This window comes from Engraulis encrasicolus, chromosome 18 (genome assembly GCF_034702125.1).
Source record: "Engraulis encrasicolus isolate BLACKSEA-1 chromosome 18, IST_EnEncr_1.0, whole genome shotgun sequence".
NCBI classification, from domain to species: Eukaryota; Metazoa; Chordata; class Actinopteri; order Clupeiformes; family Engraulidae; genus Engraulis; species Engraulis encrasicolus.
Window position 1 is genome coordinate 34748056 of NC_085874.1, and position 19735 is coordinate 34767790.

The 19735-nt window shown below is 42.5% G+C and overlaps 1 protein-coding gene across 1 annotated transcript in view; it reads right to left on the minus strand.

The window, feature by feature from the left end:
- prima1 (proline rich membrane anchor 1) overlaps nucleotides 1-19735 on the minus strand; it is a 64581-nt gene that overhangs the window by 20418 nt on the left and 24428 nt on the right. The window contains exon 3 of the mRNA XM_063223511.1: nucleotides 5049-5178. Coding sequence (XP_063079581.1) covers nucleotides 5049-5178 — 130 coding nt within the window. The remainder of the gene's footprint in view (nucleotides 1-5048; nucleotides 5179-19735) is intronic.

Genomic DNA, 19735 nt, shown 5'->3' on the forward strand with positions numbered 1-19735 from the left:
AGAGCACGGACACCCGAGGACCTGCGCGACGTACATTATTTGTGTCTCCTCCTGCATCCTTCTGTTCTAGGAAGTGTCACCGCTAATGGACAGAGCAAATCCATACGGTGAGTACGCTCTCCTGTTACAAGCAAACAGCCAGTCTTAGAAAAGATAGAAAAGATAATGGTTTTAAAAAAAATTCATTTGGTTGGTTGGGTTTGGCTGGGAGGAGAGCGGGGTGTGAAATGGTGGTGGTGGTGGTGGGGTAACTTCAGCTCATGGTTATGGAAGAAGTAAACTTGACCCAACTTTTAAAATGGCTCTGACATTGCAGGAAATAAATAAGTAACGATGTGGTAATGAATTGAGAGAGAGAGAGAGAGAGAGAGAGAGAGAGAGAGAGAGAGAGAGAGCGAACGCATTAGGGCCTGGTGGTGAACCTGCTTGCTCGTTTGCCAGCCGGCCTCACTCCATTACTCAGCCAGACAGACGGCATTAGCGTCAGGCGACAAATAAGCTGTGTCTGTCTACCGCTAACACTACGCCTTCACGTCCACACAAAGCCATCTGTGGACATGTCGATGCAATCCAATCACGCCTCCTCCCTTAAAAGAGATGACCCCGATTATAAACAAGCTGTTACCAAAATGGCAATGATCAAGTCATATTGCATTATTAAAGGCCCTGTGTACTTTCATTAGTGGTATAGTATTTTGGTAGTAAAGTTTTTTCAGTAACTATTACAGCATTCCACCAGTGGAACGGCGTGCGTTAAAGGCCTACGGGAGGCCATGGTACACATTCAAACCCTGCCCTCCCCTCCCTTATCAGTAGTGTTGGGAGGATGGGATGGGGATAGAGGTGGGAGAGGGCAGAGCCATGAAAGGAGAATAGTATGGGACAGTATGGGATGAGGATGAGGATGAGGATGGGGATGAGGATGGGGATGGGAGAGAACATAGTGACTCTGCTAATTAATTCATAAATTATGATTGTGGTTTGAGGTCGTGGAGAGGCTGTGCTGTTTTGATGGCAGGGAAGGCTGATGCTTTGTGTACACACCAAGCGTGACCTACGCTACTTGAGCGACGGAAGTCATTATTTCTCTATTGAGGAAAGGCACCAGAGTGAATTCGCCAGGAGGGAAGCGAACAACCAGAGCGACTTTAACGATTTAAGTCAAGCTAATCTTAATGAGCTATGACGCGGTTCGGCGAAAACCAATGGGAACGTGCATATCTCGGAATGTCCCAGGCTTGTCAAACCAGATCGGTTATGTGATTAGCTAAATTGAACATGTCAATGCCGCGTACAGTGCGAATAAAGCGAATTCATAGCGAAACTACCACCTCAGCTACATGGGTTGCATAGGTCGCGCTTGGGGTACACAAGGCATGAGGCTGATGTAGCAGCTGTCAGCCATCACCTGCAGCAGCAGCAACGGTAGCAGCAACCCAGCCCAGACCTTCCTTTCACAACAGGGCAAGGCAAGCATATAGCACATTTCATACGCAGATGCAATTCAATATTCTTCACAATAAATTAAAGGAAAGGAATAAAGAAAATAAGAAATAGAGAAAGAAAACGTTAAATATAAGAATCAGAGAAAAATAAAATATTAGAATAAGATCATAATAAATAGTAGAATCAAAGAATATTAAAAACATTAAAGTCAAAGGTTAATCATTAAGAGCTGCCAAGGGAAGGCATTTGAGAGGTGTTGAACTGAAATCATAGTCCAAACTATTTTGCGATTAAACAAGGTCCACAGACCTAGGTTGTGCATACAAGTCCTTCAAAAAGCAAACCGGTTTCTGATCAACAATCAAACCTATACAGTCTCTGCATGTGACTGAAAATCGCAGGTGCAAACACGTTGGTTCTACTGTATGCTGAAAAGGCCAAACAAGTCAATCATGTGATCCATTAACAACACTAAAATGGTGCCGCCGTCACCACAAAACAACAAAAGGTGAAAATATGTAATTGCGAGTAGCCTCTTGATGCAGATGGGGTCAACGGCGGGCCTATTCACTATTTGCTGAAAATACTCAACTACATCACAACAACATTGCTACGACAGTACCAAGAGCCTTAAGTAACAGATTAAGACATAGCCATTACAATTTTGGTGACGGTACTGCTATAACATAAGCTCTGTGCTAAGGGGTTAAACAAGGAATACACTTATAATCTGAACTTCCTGTCTACTTCACAGCCAGCCCTATAAAGATTAAAGAAGGCGAATCTTACAACGTGTGGGCTCTCTATTTTGACAATTTGACGGTTTAATTTTCAAACTACTCCAGTACATGGAAGATGAAACGAATAGCAGATGAACAAGCAGATATAGTGTATCCAATACATAAGCCTACATGCATTGTATTGTTTGATAATGCACCATACTAGTAGTGCACAAAACACAGGCTTTTACATAACAGCTTTAAGCCTGTCTTTCTTTCTTTCATTCTTTCTTTCTTTCTTTCTTTCTTTCTTTCTTTCTTCACTAAGCCATGGAGAAGAGCTATCCTAAGAGAGGAGGTCAAATATGTCTTCATGCACGCTGTAAACGGAGATAGTAGCTCTCCCGAGCGTCGAAGGCCATGGGGCGGCTCGGCCATGGTACAGATTCCATCATTTCTGGGCGCGAGCTCCCGCCACTCCCCTGTCACATCAACTTGCGTATCCTCCCTCACAGTCTTCACGCTATTATACCCACGCCACAACAGCTCACTGTCCAATGTGTCTCTGTGTGTGTGCAGAGGCATGCCTATCCAACGACACACAAATCACATAAATTATGAGAGCCAGCGTGACCCACTGAGCGGCCATGTTGCCGTGTCGGGGACTATGCCATGCCATGTTGTCTTTTCTTGCCAGAAGAGGAATTCAGACACAAATCAATTAACTGAATTGCACTCAATTTACTGACCCTATAGGAGACCAATTTACCTGCATGCAAAAGTTGGCATGTAAGGTAAAGAATGCTGTGTTAACTGAAGATAATAATTTTTAAAATGATGAAAGCGCAGCAGTAATGACTAATAACAGAACAATACGAGACTTGTGCAGTAAGTATTTTATATTGATGAAGGCTTTATAGATCACCTTATTTTCATACCATAGTAGAAAAAAATGTGTAGCCTCTTTGTGCAGATTGGCCCACCAGCGGGCCCATTGTTGGAAAGATTCAACTACATCATAACAGCGCTGCTATGACATCACCAAGAGCCTTAAGTAACAGATTAAGACTGGGTTATTAAATTTTTGGTGGCAACAAGATTATTACATAGGCTCTGCACAATGGAGTTAAATAGAACATTAACTGCTAAGTTATATTCTCTGCTAGGTTACATGTCACTGCACACAAACTGAGTCAGTTCTTACTATACACCAGTATGACCAAACATGCGTAATGGTGGACACCTCAGCTCATGGGATCTGAAATCATTTCTCTACTTTAAAGTCACTCTCCCCAAAAACAAACGAAACGTGTGAAAGGTGTTCTAAAGTAGTCAGATGCCCCAATCTTGAGCCAAATCATTTTCAATCATGAAAGTAAGGTAAAATGAAGAGACTGTACTGTATAAGCCTCTGATTACATGACTGCATGTTTCATGGCTCGAAGAGCCCACCAAATGCTTTCATTTCCAGTATGCTGGTCTACTGTAATGATCTCTTAATGGCTTCCCTCTAAAAGTCTATTAAAGAACTACAGCTCATTAAAAATGCGGATGCAAGAGTTTAATGCAAATACGAATGAACACGGGGCTCTCCTTCAGGTCTGAAAAAAATCATTACTTCGGGATCCAATTAGTTATGGAATAGATTTTGAAGTGCTGCTTGCGGTCTATAAATAAATCACTTAATGGTTTGGGATGAGATATAAGAACAGGACTGATGTGTTGCTGTCAATGTTCCGTTTGTGATCAAATGAACTGCAGCTGTCAATCACCATTAACTGGGGGGATAATTGTGTCCTATGACCTGTTCCACACTCCAACCCTGGCGGTGGTGGCATTGCACTACCATACCTCCAGTACTGTCCGTAGGAGGGGAAAGTAACTCCCCAGGCCGTACTACGCTCTGGTGACATAAGTAAGCCATCCTATCTCTACCTTGGTTATAAGCAACATCTATTGGCATAGGCCTGTATTACATGCACCTTTTTTCAATGGAATAGTGGTTTATGCCTGCTTCGACAACAACACAAAACTTGTTTGGTGTAATTGTGCAAAAAGGTGAATGGAGGATGATGGTGTATTTCTGTTGTCTTCTTATGGCCTTACAGCAGATGATGGATTATGAACGTAACATGCATCAAGAATCGAAAATTGAGAGGATGTGTTGTGCAATGCATCGCCACATGATGGTGATACGCCAAAATGCAGCCTTGCGACCATGTTTGTGTCAGGACGTGTCAGAACGACTATGGAATTAGTTCCTGGGCTACAATCCTGGGCACATTTACATGTACTGTGTCATCAATGTGTGCACTGTCCTGAAAAAATCAAGTACAATAATAAACCCCTAATGGTGGAGGGTGGCAGCAAAGAATCGTCTGGTAGAGAAAGATAATCCAAACTCCGCCCACCCAATGCAAAGGAGAGTGCTCAACTTCGGTCCCTTCTTCTTCTCTTTTTGGGGTGTTTGGTGGTGGTTTGCACAAGATGTATGCTACTGCCATCTACAGCACTATGGGAACTCCATTTATTCTCAACCATAACACTCCAAAGGTCTCCTAACCAAAGGTCTCCAAACCAAAGGGGAGTTCACCTGACATCACATGGATCCTGAAAAGTATGAGCCTGGAGTATCTTTCTCTACTAGACAATTCTTTGGTGCCGAGTTTGTGTTAGTCAGGCCAAGAGCAATACAAATATCGTCTCTGAGCTCCCGAAAAATCGGGAACTCCTCCCACTTTGTCGGGAAGTAAACAACCTGTAGCAAACCAAGGGAGGTGGGTCAACCAAACCGTTTAGAAAATGTTAGTTGTTATGCTCTTGGTCAGACCAAGTCTCGAAGAGATTTGAAAGTCGATGATAGTCAGGCTAGGTTTGTGTTACCTTTTAATGGCCTTATAGCAGATGATGGCGGTGAGGAGGAGGAAGACCACAGAGGCACAGCTGGCCGTCCCGAGAACCAGGAGCATCTCGTTCCACCAGGGCTTCCGTACGGGCTCCACTGGAGGAGGCACTGCAACAGGCACACACACACATGCACACACGCACACACACACACACACACACACGCATACACACACACACAAACGTTACATTTCTTTGCTTACAGTAACTTTACAGCAACAGGCATTTTTACCATATTTAAATAAAAATTAAGTAAGCCCTTTTTAAATCCCACAATTGGGAAATTCATGCGTTGCTGCAGCAACATACTTTCAATGTGTACAAAAATAGACAAAATGCCGTACATACAAACACAGGACAAGAGAGTTCAAAGAAGGGGGTAGCCTATATAAGGCCCATATACAATAGAAATGTTAGAAAAATAGAGATAATAACATTGTAATAGTATATAATAATATTTCCAAAATTGCTTTGATGGTTGTGGTACTTGTAACAGGAGTGACAGGTAGGCTACTTCTCACTATATTGGCTTGCAATTTTGGAGGAGTGGCTGAAAAGCGATTCCACTTCCAAACTACATATAACACTAGAGCTAGTTTGTATGGTTTTTAATACACTAAAATGACTGATCAAAACTGACACTCCCTTTTAATCAACATGGATAGGACAGTCAGAATTTATTCTTGGTTGAGTGATTGGGTGGTTAAGTATTAGTCCATTACATTTATTATTTATTTAATGGTAATTTATCATTACTGTATTTATAATTCGTCATGGTCCATCAATGTATTTATTTATAATCTTTATAGTTATTTCTATTATCTTCCCTTGTCTTATATTCTATGATTTATTATCTTACATTTGTTTCCAAATCACAGCAGCAGAGAATGAGTGTGTGTGATCTGTATCGCATGTGAAGAGTCACACCCTGTCTTGTTTAAAATATTGCCCCACTTTTTCACGATGGCCCACAGCAATGTAAATGTTAAAGAAGGGGAAGAAAAAAGAGAAACACAATTTCATGTTTAGCGGATGATAGATAAAAACTAAAAAATGATAGAATCTGGGAGTCTTCTTCCCAATTTCATGTTTTTTTGTGTGAAGAAGAATAAGAAGATAAGATTATAGCGAAACAATTACATGGTTTTCTTGTGAAGAATAATAAGATGATAAGATAACAGTGATAAGATTAAGGGGCATAGATGCACAGATGCTTATGATAGAAATGGAAAGGTCTCGTTGTATTCTATAAGATTGAAAATGGTGCTTGGTGTTTGAGTAGACCGCATGATCACTTAGGACTTAATACAAAGGGTAACACTTTATAATAATGTTCCTTAGTAAAGACTCAGTAAATAATTAAATAATGATGAATAAAACATTAACAAATGTTTTTATTATTAACTAAGTTTTTTTTAACTAAGATTTTACACACCTTATAACAGAGTATTTTATTCATTTACAAGCAACTTGTAAATGTTTGATAAATATAAAATATTAACATAGCATTTCCTAGTCATTTACAAGCATTTGTTTACATTTCCTAGTCATTTACAAACGTTTGTTAATGTTTTGTTCATCAATAGTTAATTATTTATTAAGTCTTTATAATGCTTTTTTGCATCCATTATTCTAAAGTGTTACCATACAAAGATTTGTGGCTAACCACAATATCTCAGATGGCTCTAGGCTTATGAGAATTGATGTCCACTCATTGTCATTTGCGGCTTGGATAGAATCCGCTGTATAACCTCCCCACCAAACATCCAAAGCACATCAATGCATCTCAGGTTAGGCTTCACTGAATGTGAATGGCCTTCTTCCCTTATTTATACTGGACTATTTAATTAAGCTTACAGTACCTTTGCTTTGCCTGCCTGCTCTTTCTTGGAAATTGCTTCAGAAAAAAATGTCATCTAAATGGCAAGTAAGTCAGTCAGACATTGTTAAAAGGGCAAGGTACTGTATCCTGGATAGGAGCACCTTCCATTTGCCGAGACAAAGTCCAGAGACTCATGGCAGTACACACAGCACAGCATTGGTGTTCATCTTATTCTTCAATTATGTCATAGACCTACGGGTCGAACCTTTATCAGTATTCTCTATCAATATTCTTAATTATGTATCAGTGCAGTAGGCCTATTCAAACAAAGCCGAAACATTGCCCTCTATCAGTATTTCCCAACCTTTTTCTCTGTGAATGCGTTTTTGTAACACCGTCATAACCCTCTCAACTCATGCTCTATCCCAGTGACTATGCTCCATATATTTGTTGTTATTACATTTTGTATACCCCTAGTGGTACATGTACCCTTGGTTTAGCCAAGCTGTGCCCTCCTAGTGACACAACACCTTCAGCGTTGCTTCTGGTCAGGCCAAGAGCAATACAATATAATTTCAGAAAAATCGGAAACCCCTCCCACGTTGTCGGGAATCATACAACCATTAGCAAACCACGGAAGGCAGGTCGACCATGCCGTTTGGGAATTGTTCATTGTTATGCTCTTGGTCAGACCAAGTCTCAAAGAGATTTGAAAGTTGATGATAATCAGGCTACCCCTGGTTGGGGAAAATCACTGCTCTCTACACAATGCACAGCAATAGCACCACACAAGCTACATACCGGCACAGTACAATGTTTTTCAATGTTCATTTTCTGCAGTTTTTCTTCATATCCCATATAAGAGACCAGACCACAGTGGCGACTATGTGTTCTGCATCACTTGACAGGCCAGGTGCTGGGCTTTTGTGCCTCAGTGTCCACAACATTAATCATTTCCCTCCTCTATCTGAGAGGCGTTTATTTCAGATCATTACACTGCCCCATCGTCCAGAAAACTATTAGTGATGTAGGCTCTCTCCCTCTCTTTCTCTTTCTCTCTTTCTCTCACTCTGTTTCTCTTTCTCTTTCTCTCTCTCTCTCTCTCTCTCTCTCTCTCTCTCTCTCTCTCTCTCTCTCTCTCTCTCTCTCTCTCCAGCTTTTTCTTTGCACCACTTTAAAAGTTTTTTTAAGAGTTTTTTTCTCTGCTTGGTGGTGGTGGTGGCAGAGCTGGTTTCATGAAGCCCAAAGCTAAATGGTGCCATTAAAAGGGGTGGGAAGCGACGAGAGGAAGAAAGGGAAAGCAGCAGTCATCTGCTCGTCGTCGCGCCTCATTCAGGCTCTGATCCAGGGCTGGTCTGGCCATCTGGCAGAGCTGGCATTTTCCGGTGGTCCCTGCACCCTCGCGGGCCTCTATTTTCCCTTTTTTTTAAGCCTACATTTCTGAAAATAGGGGCCTACCAGTCAGTCAATCTACGGCACTAATTTTGAGGGGCCCCTTCGAACCAAAAGTGCCCGGGCCCTATTTCTCCTCCAGTCCAGCCCTGCTCTGATCACCTGGCAGGCCACATGAGCCTGTCTGCTGAGACTTCAGGAGGCCCATTTAATGTACGGTAAACTACGTCTCACAAGACATTTCATCTCTTCCCTTTGTTTGCTGATGGATATACAGTAGCTCAGTATCCAATTTCAGCATGCATCTCGTGGTAGAGGCAGGGTCAGTTTCATTTCTGAATTCTGACTGGCTCCTTGGGTAAGCACCGTCTGAGGTACTGTAGATTACTATTCAACAATTTTGCCGTGTTCAGACCAAGAACGTACAGAGTGAACGAAGCGACGGAAGTCATTATTTCTCTATGGAGGGCACGGGACCAGTGCTACCAAAGCGAATTCGCCAGGAGCAAAGCGAACTGAGCGACCAAAGCAAATTTTAACGATTAAAAGACATTTTATCTTATGGTAATGAGCTATGACGCGAAAACCAATTGGAACGTTCATATCTCCGAATGTCCCAGGCTGTCAAGCCAGAGCCGTTATGTGATTAGCTAAATCAAACATGTCAATGCTGTGTCTGGAGCGAATACAGCGAATTCAAGGCGCAACTTCTTCTGCTACCCGCGCTATCAGGCAGCATAGTTCGTTCTTGGTCTGAACACAGCATTTGAAGGTTCTTCAAATAACCCTCCACTGGAGCCCCAAATGTTCTCAGAAGAACCCCAAGGTTCCACAGAGACCCCCTTGGGCTTCTACCAAAGTGGCAATTAACCCATTGATGCCTAAAGCACCTGCAAAAAATGCCTGCTGAATGCCTAATCCCTTGTTGGGAAAGTTGCCCATAGCCTATAAGAACCTAAATACTGTATCTCAGGCTCTGGTGCACATAAAACCATGAAAAGTTGCATTTAAACCCTGAGACCCTCATTGTGCATTAGAATGTGTTCATTCAGCTGTAACATGCCCACATTTTTATTAGAAACACTAAAATCTCAAGAGCCTGAATGCAGCGTATATGTCGCTCCAGGTACCAAAGGTCAAACAACATATACGAGTCATCAGGCTAAAATGGGTTAAAGCGTTCCTCAAAAATATTTGAATGGCTCTTCAATTTGCCACTGTTGAGGAACCTACAGTAATGGTTACCTGTGGAATCTTTTAGAAAACCTCAAGCACTAGGTTCATGGACTGCATGGACTGAATTTATATAGCCTAGCACTTTTCCACTCCTTTGAGTACTCAAAGAGCTTTACATATTTGCCTCACATTTACCCATTCACACTCACATTCACACACTGGTGCCCATGGCTACCACGCAGGGTACTACCCTGCCACCAGGAGCAATTTGGGGTTAAGTATCTTGCTCAAGGACACACCGATGGGGGTTAAAATTCTGCTCTTCACACAGGTGAATTCACTAACTGGCTGACATGGATGACCAGCGTTCAATACGATTAGCTGGTTAATTGAAATAGCTGGAGCAAACAAAGTCTTGACTCTGTCTCCGAAATGACCTGTCTGTGTGATTTCAAATGACATTTCATTTGCTCCATTATGGCAAGAAGTATGTATCTATTGTGGCTGTATCCACAGTAGTCTACGGCATAGTCATAGACGCACCCATGCCCATCTAACAGGCATGCCATGTACATATAGGTACAGTGGGTCTGACAGTTAACTGGATCATGTGTGTAGACAATATGATATGACAATGTGTGTGTAGACAATATGGTATGGTAAACTTTGAAAGTACAGACAAGTAACCTATTAGGTGTGCATGTACTGCAAAAAGGAAGAAAGGAGTCATACACAAGAGCTGAATGCAAAATCAAAACTGTATAAAACAAAGCCGAATAAAGTAAATAAAACCGACAGACAAGGGACAAACATTTCGGGTCTTGTGTGCGACTCCTGTCTTCCTTTTCGCCATACTGTTCTTGGACTTACGCACCGAGTGAAACACTCAGAAAAAGACATTGGCGCGGACGCCAACTCCACCATTGCTATTCAGTGTGCCATGTACTTACAGTATTCCTCCTGTCTTACCGATCAATTAATCTATCGCGATAAGGAAAATATTTTGGATCAGTATGTGTACATGTATGTGGACACAGCTATAACGGCAGCCTAGTTCCTCAGTGTTTCTCCCAACGCTTTCCCAGGTAGGGCCTACTCTGACTAGGTATCCTGAAGACATAACGATTTTTATGTTGTGAAAGTGATTTCTGAAGTTGCTTCACCCAAAAAGTACTTTTAGGGGTTTCATATCATGTTCCATATGAAAGTGCACAACATAGCCAATCAGTGGCGGCTGGTAGTCTGTCAAACAGGGGAGGCTGTTCAATTACAATATGTCCAGAACGCAAAAATAAAGGGGGGGGGGGGGGGCTCACACACTAAAGGACTCTTGTTGAAACAAATTTGTTAATCATTAATCATTATCCCCCTTGTAGCCTATTCATAGGGAAATGTTTTTATCATTATTATTATTATCATTAGGCCTACCTCCGCCACATAATGATGTGATTTAGTTTGCCTTCGTTGTCTTTGTTCATTACTGGGTGCACAGCTTAGCTTAGGCCTACCACTAGAGGTCGCAAAATCTTTAATTATTTACCAGACATTGCCAACACAGTAGGGAACAAGGACTCGCCACTCACGGGACTTGGCAGTTAACCAGTTGATAACAAGACACCACGAAAGCTCAAAAGAAACGGTTGTTCTTCCCTACCTTTTTCACCAAGTCAATATTAGGCAGTGCTCTGCTCTGCTCCTTGATATTCATTTTCTCCTCATAAGGACGACTGGAATTCGCCAGAATTTAATTCACAATGCTTGGCATTTTGCATAGCTCTCTAGCTTTCTTGCAAGCTAGCCCTAACGAAAAGCAGGCAACTTCAACTTTTGAATTGGGAGATTAAAAAGGATAAGGACATGCCACTATTAAGACTTTATTCGCAACACTAGTGTCACTAGGTTTACAAGAATATGTACACAAAACTGGAGTACACCGCAATGAATAGCTTCCCCACTGGTTACCACGACGAAACTGTTCTCAGTCAAATTAATAACATATCCGCATTTCGAAATGAAATCAACTGTAGCCTACTGACACGGGGTTCACCCAATCACAAGTCGGAGCTCCAGTCTCCGGTCCCTCCCCCCTCCTCTCTCTTCTCCATTCACTCCCAGTGAGGCTCAGTCTCAAAATCAAAAAAATTTCACGGCAATAGCCAATGACCGTTTAGCATTTTGCCATTGAAAAATCGTACAATCCCACATGCCATTGAAGTCCATTGAGACTCGACTCGCTTGCGTTGTCATGAGCGGAAAAAACTCGTGCGAGCCTCGGGATCTTATAACAGATTGGTTTCATCTCTAAGTTGAGCACATGCATTTTCTATGGAGCTGGGTCTGAAATAGCAATGTTATTAAGTTGTGTAAAGCATTAGTTTACATCAAGGAGGTCTACATCATTGGTTTACATACTATTCTCCGTGATTTTGGACAGGAGGCGGCGCCTCCCTTGTACTCAAAGAGGAATCGCCTCTGNAGCCAATGGTTATAGCCAAATGCCTCTGATGCCGGCCAAGCTATCACCACTTTGATTAACGAAGATTTGCAGTAAACACTGAAGCTATAAAATCTACCAACATTGGTGCTCACAATCCGAGCAATGAAACCTTTCTATACTCAGAGGCAGGCTTTCTATTAGGCAAACCTAGGCAATTGCTTGGGGCCCCGGCAAAATCTGTCCTCCATAGGGGCCCCAACTGTCAGACCAGTCGCTGTAAACACAAAAAAGTAAGCCTAATTTTGTCAATAATGTTAAGTAATTGAAGCTACCTGTGTATGAGACAAAACACTTAAATAGCACCAAAACACAGAAGTTCATGTCTATAAAATGTCTTTTGAGGGTCCCATATTTATATTTCACCTAGGGCAGTGTTTCCCAACCAGGGGTACGTGTACCACTAGGGGTACGCGAGCACACTGCAGGGGGTACTTGGAAAGATGCAATTTTAACAAATATATGGAGCTTAGTTACATTGAAATAGAGAAAGCTATGTAGAATATGACTTACGGGGTCCTCATGGCACAACAAACAGGTTTAGGGGGTACACAAGACAAAAAAGGTTGGGAAACACTGACCTAGGGCCCCAAAATGGCTAGATCCGCCCCTGTCTATACTATTACTGCACTGTATACTTCCCCAGACTCCTGGCCACTGGGTACTCCTAACCACTGGGGTAAGTCAGCCAAAAAACAGATGGTGTCAGTCCTGACAGTCTCTTCCTGCTAAACTCCCTGAGCAAGCAGGACACACACACACACACACACACACACACACACACACACACACACACACACACACACACACACACACACACACACACACACACACACACACACACACACAGCATGGCATGGCGACATTCAGGGCCGGATTAACACACAGGCTAGAGATGACTGCAACCTAGGGGCCCCCAACCTAAGGGACCGTTCGTTATTTATTTTTGGGGTCACCGGAAGAAAATAGGGGAGGGTCGGGTATTTTTTTTCATGGCTGTGGGGAGGGTTATCAAAGTTTTTTAAGCTCGCTAGGAGAGGGTCATCCAAAAATGTTTGGCCCATTTATTACAAAAAGCATTTCAAAGTGGCCTTGTTTGTTGTATGTTTCAATGTAACATAGCCTCAGAAACGGCCCTTTCACTAAGCAGTGTTGGTCAATCAATGTCAAAAATAAGGCAGAATAAGGCTATTTCTTAATTCTCCCTAGGGGAGGGTCATGCATTTTTTGACGGCGTCGCGGGGAGGGTCATCAAAGTTTTGAAGCTCGCTAGGGGAGGGTCATGCAAAATTTGACGATCAAAGGTAGTCATCTTCCGACGACCCCGAAAATAAATAACGAACAGTCCCTAAGAGGGGTCCCCTGATTGGAAAAAGTGAAAAGTTGCAGAATTGTGACAAGATGCAATACAGTATTGAGAAATTCATTCGTCGTGTTGAGCACAGTTGGTAGACATGTTATCCTTAATTCCTAGCTCGTCATTATGACCCTGTCTATGTACGTTTGTTGCAAAAAATTCTTCCGGGGGGCCACAGCTATCTGTAGCAGATAGGGGCCCCAGGCCATCTTAATCCGGGCCTGGCGACATTAATACTGCAAGGAGCCATCATCACCTGCACAGTGTCTCTGCTCTCAGCATCAAATCAAATTTCACATGTCTGCAACTAATGTCCTCTGTGTTCATGGCATGCTGGGCACAAAGTAGAAAAATAGACTACATCACTGTGGTTGATTTGTAACCTATGGCATGTTTCTGAAAGATAGGGTCCTAACTTGTTTTTTTCTTTTACACAGTAAAACACAGTGTTTATCAACACTTAATCCATTGGTCCCAGAGTGTTGCAATAACACTGCATTTTCTTTTTGGCTTTATGTATGATAGTACAGCAGGAGAGAGACAGCAAACTAGTGGGAGAGAGAGAGATGGGGACGGATCGGAAAATGACCCCAGCCAGAATCACACCCGGGTCGCCGGCATAGCAGCCCAGTGTCTACAGTATAACGTTAGAGTCACGGTAGGGCCAACACTGCATTTTCTAACTGTGTAGATAGCTAATATTTCTGCAAATCACAGATGTCAGCTGTCGTTCAGATGAATTATGCATTGTGTCTGATGGCAAACTTTCTTGAACTCATTTCTAAGGCACGTTGAAGGAAGGAGCAGCAAAAAAGTCAGTACTCAGACTCAAGGCCGGATTAAGATAGCCCGGGGCCCCTAGACTACAGGTTGCTGTGGTGCCCCCTGGAGGGCAAAATTTGTGAAAGTTACATAGTGTCATAATTACGAGCTAAGAATTAAGAATAACATGTCTACCAACTGTAGTCAACATGACAGATGATTTTTTTCAATATTGCATCTGTCACAATTCTGCAATTTTTCACTTTTGTCCCATTAAGGGCTCCCTGACAGATGGGGGCCCCTAGGCTACTATATCTAGCCTGTGCGTTAATCCGGCCCTGCTCAGACTGAACTTTCTAAAATTGCTGTTAGCATCCATTTATTCTCCCTGATGGATGTCAAGACTACTTCGCTGCCAATTAGCTATCCTTAAATCATGTTTGCGAAGCCATTGCATTTTCGAAACATAAATAACTCCTGTTCGCAACGCAGTACCTTTAAATAGTACTGCTTTAATCAAATGAATCGTGATTCAATGAATCCACAAGTCTGTCTCTAAATAGGCCACCTGTCTAAATTTGTCATTGCCTGTCTTTCCAAGCCTGTCTCCATGTGTATCCATCTGCGGAAACTTTGATGTGTCATCCCGATGTGACAGTGTCTGTTGAAATGAACAGCTTAGATGCTATGAATGCCACACATATGCATGGCATTAATTAACATGGCATTAACAATAAACAACTTTACGGTTTGCCTTGTTTTCCCCTTTGGCTAAAAGGTATGCTTGTGCGGACTGACTTAATGTGATATCACAATAAATATAACCCATTTATTAATTGTGAACAATATATACATAGGCTACAGTAATGCTAATTGACACAGCAAGCGAAGATAATATGTTTATGCTGATTGTAATTAGACCCACTGTGGTCACTCATCATGAAGACGGAACATACAGTACATGCAGCAAAGACTCCGATAGAGTTTTTAGAGATGGTTATGGTTTATGGTTAACTTTAAAATGGCAACAGTCCAAAATGACTTACAAAAGAAACTATATCAGAATCTGAACAGAGGTCACTATTTGAATGACAGTATTACAGTTCAATGTACAATAGGGCTTTAAACGGTCTGCTGTGGTATTTAGTCTGTCTGCAGTTGGTATTTTCACAGAGCTTCAGGTCAGTCAGTGGATGCTTAATCGTTTTCAATGACCTCAGTAGGTTCAGTTCTGGGTGATCTTGAAAGGACACGTAAGCAACTTGACCATGTGCCTGTATGCAGGGCCGCTGACAGCTATTGCCATGTAATGGGCCCAGTACAAAACCATCTAAAAGCCACCTTTTCAATACAAACGATGTAATGGGGACCCATTTCTGGGCCCGGGACACTCGCCCCGTGTCTCCCATCCCCATCATCAGCGGGCCTGGGCGCATGCATGACTCAGTTAGGCCACTCTGAGAAACAGACACGACAATCCTGCTCAGTGACGCACAGTGTAGAGCCAGAGCTGGGTGCACACAAGCTAGCAGGACAATAGAGGGATTAATGTATTAGGGGGGACAAGGACTTTGGTAGAAAAGCGGGCTTTGGCGATAGTGTAACTTGAGGATCCTCTGGGCCCAGCTATGCAGTGAGTGAACTGCCCGCTAAAACCGGAATGGCATAGCAGTCCTCCTCCCACTGGTAGCCGCAAAACTGCTTGTATTTTTGAGATAGCCGTAGATGCACACAAAACCCAAATAAGGCATTCACAGCAAAGTGATAAACAGACATTTTGTGGTTGGCAATGCATTTAGGTGGGATTTTAGTCGATACACCCAAGCCCACAGCTCATGGGTTTTCACTGCCCCATAAGTCGGCAAAAACACCACAATAACACAGCGCATTTTAGTGACCTTCATTTCCTCACAAATAAAATAAACAAGATCATAGATTGCTTTACGTTCTACAGGTTATGAAAACAAGGCTTCTTTATCAGCCCAGTACAGATAATCTGCTGCAATGGAGAAGAAGAAGAATGCTGCAGGAAGAACTACTGTACATAAATACAGTAGCTATACTTCATCAAAAACATCATCTTCTCTGCTGCAGCCCTCACAGCAGTCCACGGTCTCCATGCACGGCTCCCTGCTGTATACTCCCACTCGGGGTGATCCCACTCGTACTGACAGAGAGCAGCTCTAGCAGAGATCGCTCTTCACCGTAGTGAAGCAGTATCACTGAAAACCGGCCGGTCTCGCAACGCCTCAATGCCATTAGTATTTAAATGCACTACTGTACCACAGCGGTTACAGTAGCATAAGCTGAATTTCCTTTTCTGCAAAAAGCACCATTTGCGCAGTGGGTTTGAAGTACATTGCATTAGAAAGTTTCAAAGTGAAATGTGTTTTCTGTAAAGCGAGGTAATTTATGTGCCTAGCCCACACTCTTCATCAGTGCACCTCCTCTCTGTTAGCGAGGCTTGAGTTACAGTCAACTGGGCCGACTCACAGAGCCTGATCTCGAGAAATTGCGTCCAGATTCCGACGCTTTCCCTGCTGTCTAGAGCACATATGTAGATTCTGATTGGTCTAGCTGTGCCCTTCCCAAAACCATCCCTAAAGCTAACCTGCCAGTAATGCAATGTTTCAGAGTTTTACAATCGTGCCCTGACCAAAACCATCCATAAACCTAACCTGTCAGTAATGCCATGTTTGTGAGTTTTAAATTTGTGCCCTGACCAAAACGTTCCCTAAACCTAATCTGTCACAGACAGCTACATGACCACTGCGCATGTGTGTCAAAGGGAATGCATCAGAATCTGGACGCAATTTCAGGTTTTGGTTTGCACGAGAAAAAAGATGCATTTCCTTTGAGATCATGTACACTCACAAGCCATGAAAATAACATCAGCACACAGCAGTACCAAACTTTTGAGAGTGCCTTCAAAACTCATTATGAACGTGACAGACTAACAGACTGAGCAAAAGTAAAATTGTGAATACGAAAAAAAAAAAAAAACTTGCAATGTACGCATAGGTGTAGCCATGTGGCTAAAGTCTGTTACACTGATTCAATTATCTACATTGTCTACATTGGTTTGTCACACCGGACAAATGGCTCGTCAATATCAGCTGTAACAGCAAGCAGGGAACTTAATTAGGGCAAGCTATTGAGCTTGCTGGTTGCTTTGAAAGGTCTATGTCAGGAGTATGTCACTTCGACTCATTTATGTCCATGTGATGTTTCAAGATTCAAGATTCTTTTTATTTATTTGTTTATTCGTTTGAGGAAGATCAGAATTGAACTAGCAGAAGGAGAACAGAGAGGAGTGTCTGGATTTTTGGTTTCGAAACGATAGTAACTGTAAACTTAGAGCACAGAGAAATGCAAGATTGTTCTGGTCATCATTTCTTCTCATCGCAAATGGGACAACATTCATTTCAGTGTAGTTAAACATGAATTTATTGGAGGCATATTACAGTACCGACAAGTACACGTACTTGTATACCGTACATACTTACAGTGATGCATTAGAGACAGCCACACTTTGTCTGTACTGCTTAATTGACGTGACTTGATGTATGTTTACACTAACATGATTAAATGCCATTTCGCAGGATATAAATGTCACATTATGTCCAAAAATATGGCATGCCTCGTAATGACATATGGCTGGTTCTCAGAATCCATTTAAATTAAAACATATGCTTTTGTTTTAAAAGTTGCTCTGCCATTAACCCATTTTGGCCTGATGATGACTCGTATGTTGTTTGACCTTTGGTGCCTGGAGCGACATACCGTATAGGCCTACACTGCATTCTTGAGATTTTAGCTTTTTAAATAAAAAATGTGGGTATGTTACAGCTGAACGAATACATTTTAATGCAAGATGAGGGTCTTATGGGTTTAAATGCAACTTAAAACGACAGCTCTACCAAATTGCTGCAAATCTGAATTCATTTCCCCCACTCCTCATTTAGGGCTTTCAGGCCGACCAGAACGGAGCCGGAGCCGGTGCCCGCACCAGTTACATTCGGCACTAAAGTGCTTCTCTGCGAACCGCCCGTGTTCATACCGGGCTCTGAACTTTTTCTGCTCGTGACTGTGTTACCCAGATGAACCTGCTGACGGCCACGCTGTCGTCACGGTTTGCTGAGAAAAACCTAGTATTTTGCGGTTCGCATTGCGAACCAACTTTCCAGTTCGCGAACACTAAAATCGGTGGCGTGAACACGCCGGCCGGTTCACGATTAGGTGCGGGAACGGGCACAGGCACGGTTCTCAGTCGGCCTGAATGCGCTAATTGTGCTGTATGATACACACACACTACTCAAGTACTGTAAGTAGTATCTCTAAACTAATTAATCCATACATTTTTATCTCCTGTTTTAAAAAGGTATTAACTTATGAATGTCATCGCCTCAGCATATATTGAATAAACCTAGACGGTGGCATTGAGTGGGACGTGCTCTCAAGTATAGAGTAATGATTTCAGTAGATATAGCTAAATCATGTGGGGTCTTCAACCATGTTCATTACAAAAATCAATGAAACCTATGCAGCTAGTTCTTGGTGACCTCAGTCTTACCTCGTGTCTGTGAATTAACATAAATCACTTGAGGTAGGGTGAAATATTCAACAGACCCTGTGAGAAACACATGCTAGTTTGGTTCTCAATATACTGTAACTTCTCCTTTCCCATTGCAAGGCACATACACTTGCCATTTTTTGTATTGCAGTTAAGTACAGTAAAGTGCTGTAGAATACAATGCAGTGGAGTTCCACTGTTCAAAGGATTAGCTTACCAGTTTTGGGCCACTCATCTCCACAGATCTTAGTTAAGATGTCGGTTTTGCCTCTTTTCCACTGCCGGTTTTCTGGTAGGCCTACAGCTCGACACAGTGTGACTCGGCCGCCACTTTTTGCTCTTCAACTGAGCTGTGTTGTGCCCGATTGAAAAGCAAAAAGAGGTGGCCAAGTCGCGCTGTGTCTAGCTGTAGGCCTACCAGAAAACCGCCAGTGGAAAAGAGGCATTTGTTACCACCAGGGCGTTGAAGACCCTTTCCTCAACTATGCTGCAAATGAAAGTGGTCTTATGGGAAGACTTCCAAATTGGTACAGCTCTGTATCCCTGCTTTTCCATTCCATTTTTTTGCATAGTCACTCTTTGGCTGCATTGATCCAGGGGGGCAGTGCCATTTCACATCATAAAGCCCGAGTATTTATTGGAGAAGCCATGCTCTCCAGAGAGGTGGGGGGGAAACCCATGCATCAGCAACTTTGAAAGTTTACTCGACTCTTAAATCACCCAGACGGATTCCCTCGCCCCATCGTAATTGCAATTGATTAAATAGCACAAACAATCTCTCTGTTATAATTCACAGGATAAATATTTGCGGCGGTGAAATGAGGCAGCGTCAAATAGGGAAAAATGCAAAGTCTCGGGTATTGATTAATGGATTATGGAGATTATTTTGCTTGAGAGACTAAAGCGCTGGGAAAGAATGTGGCCCTTTGGTTGCCTAGTACTACAGCTAATTATTGCAATTGGCTAAAGTAAACACGCACTGATGAAGGCTTGTTAGCCGAAACGCGTTTGCTTTTTGGACATGGTGGTAATATAAATAAATAATGAGACGCAGTTTGTGAGTGCGGATTTCTTCTTCCTTAAGTTGACG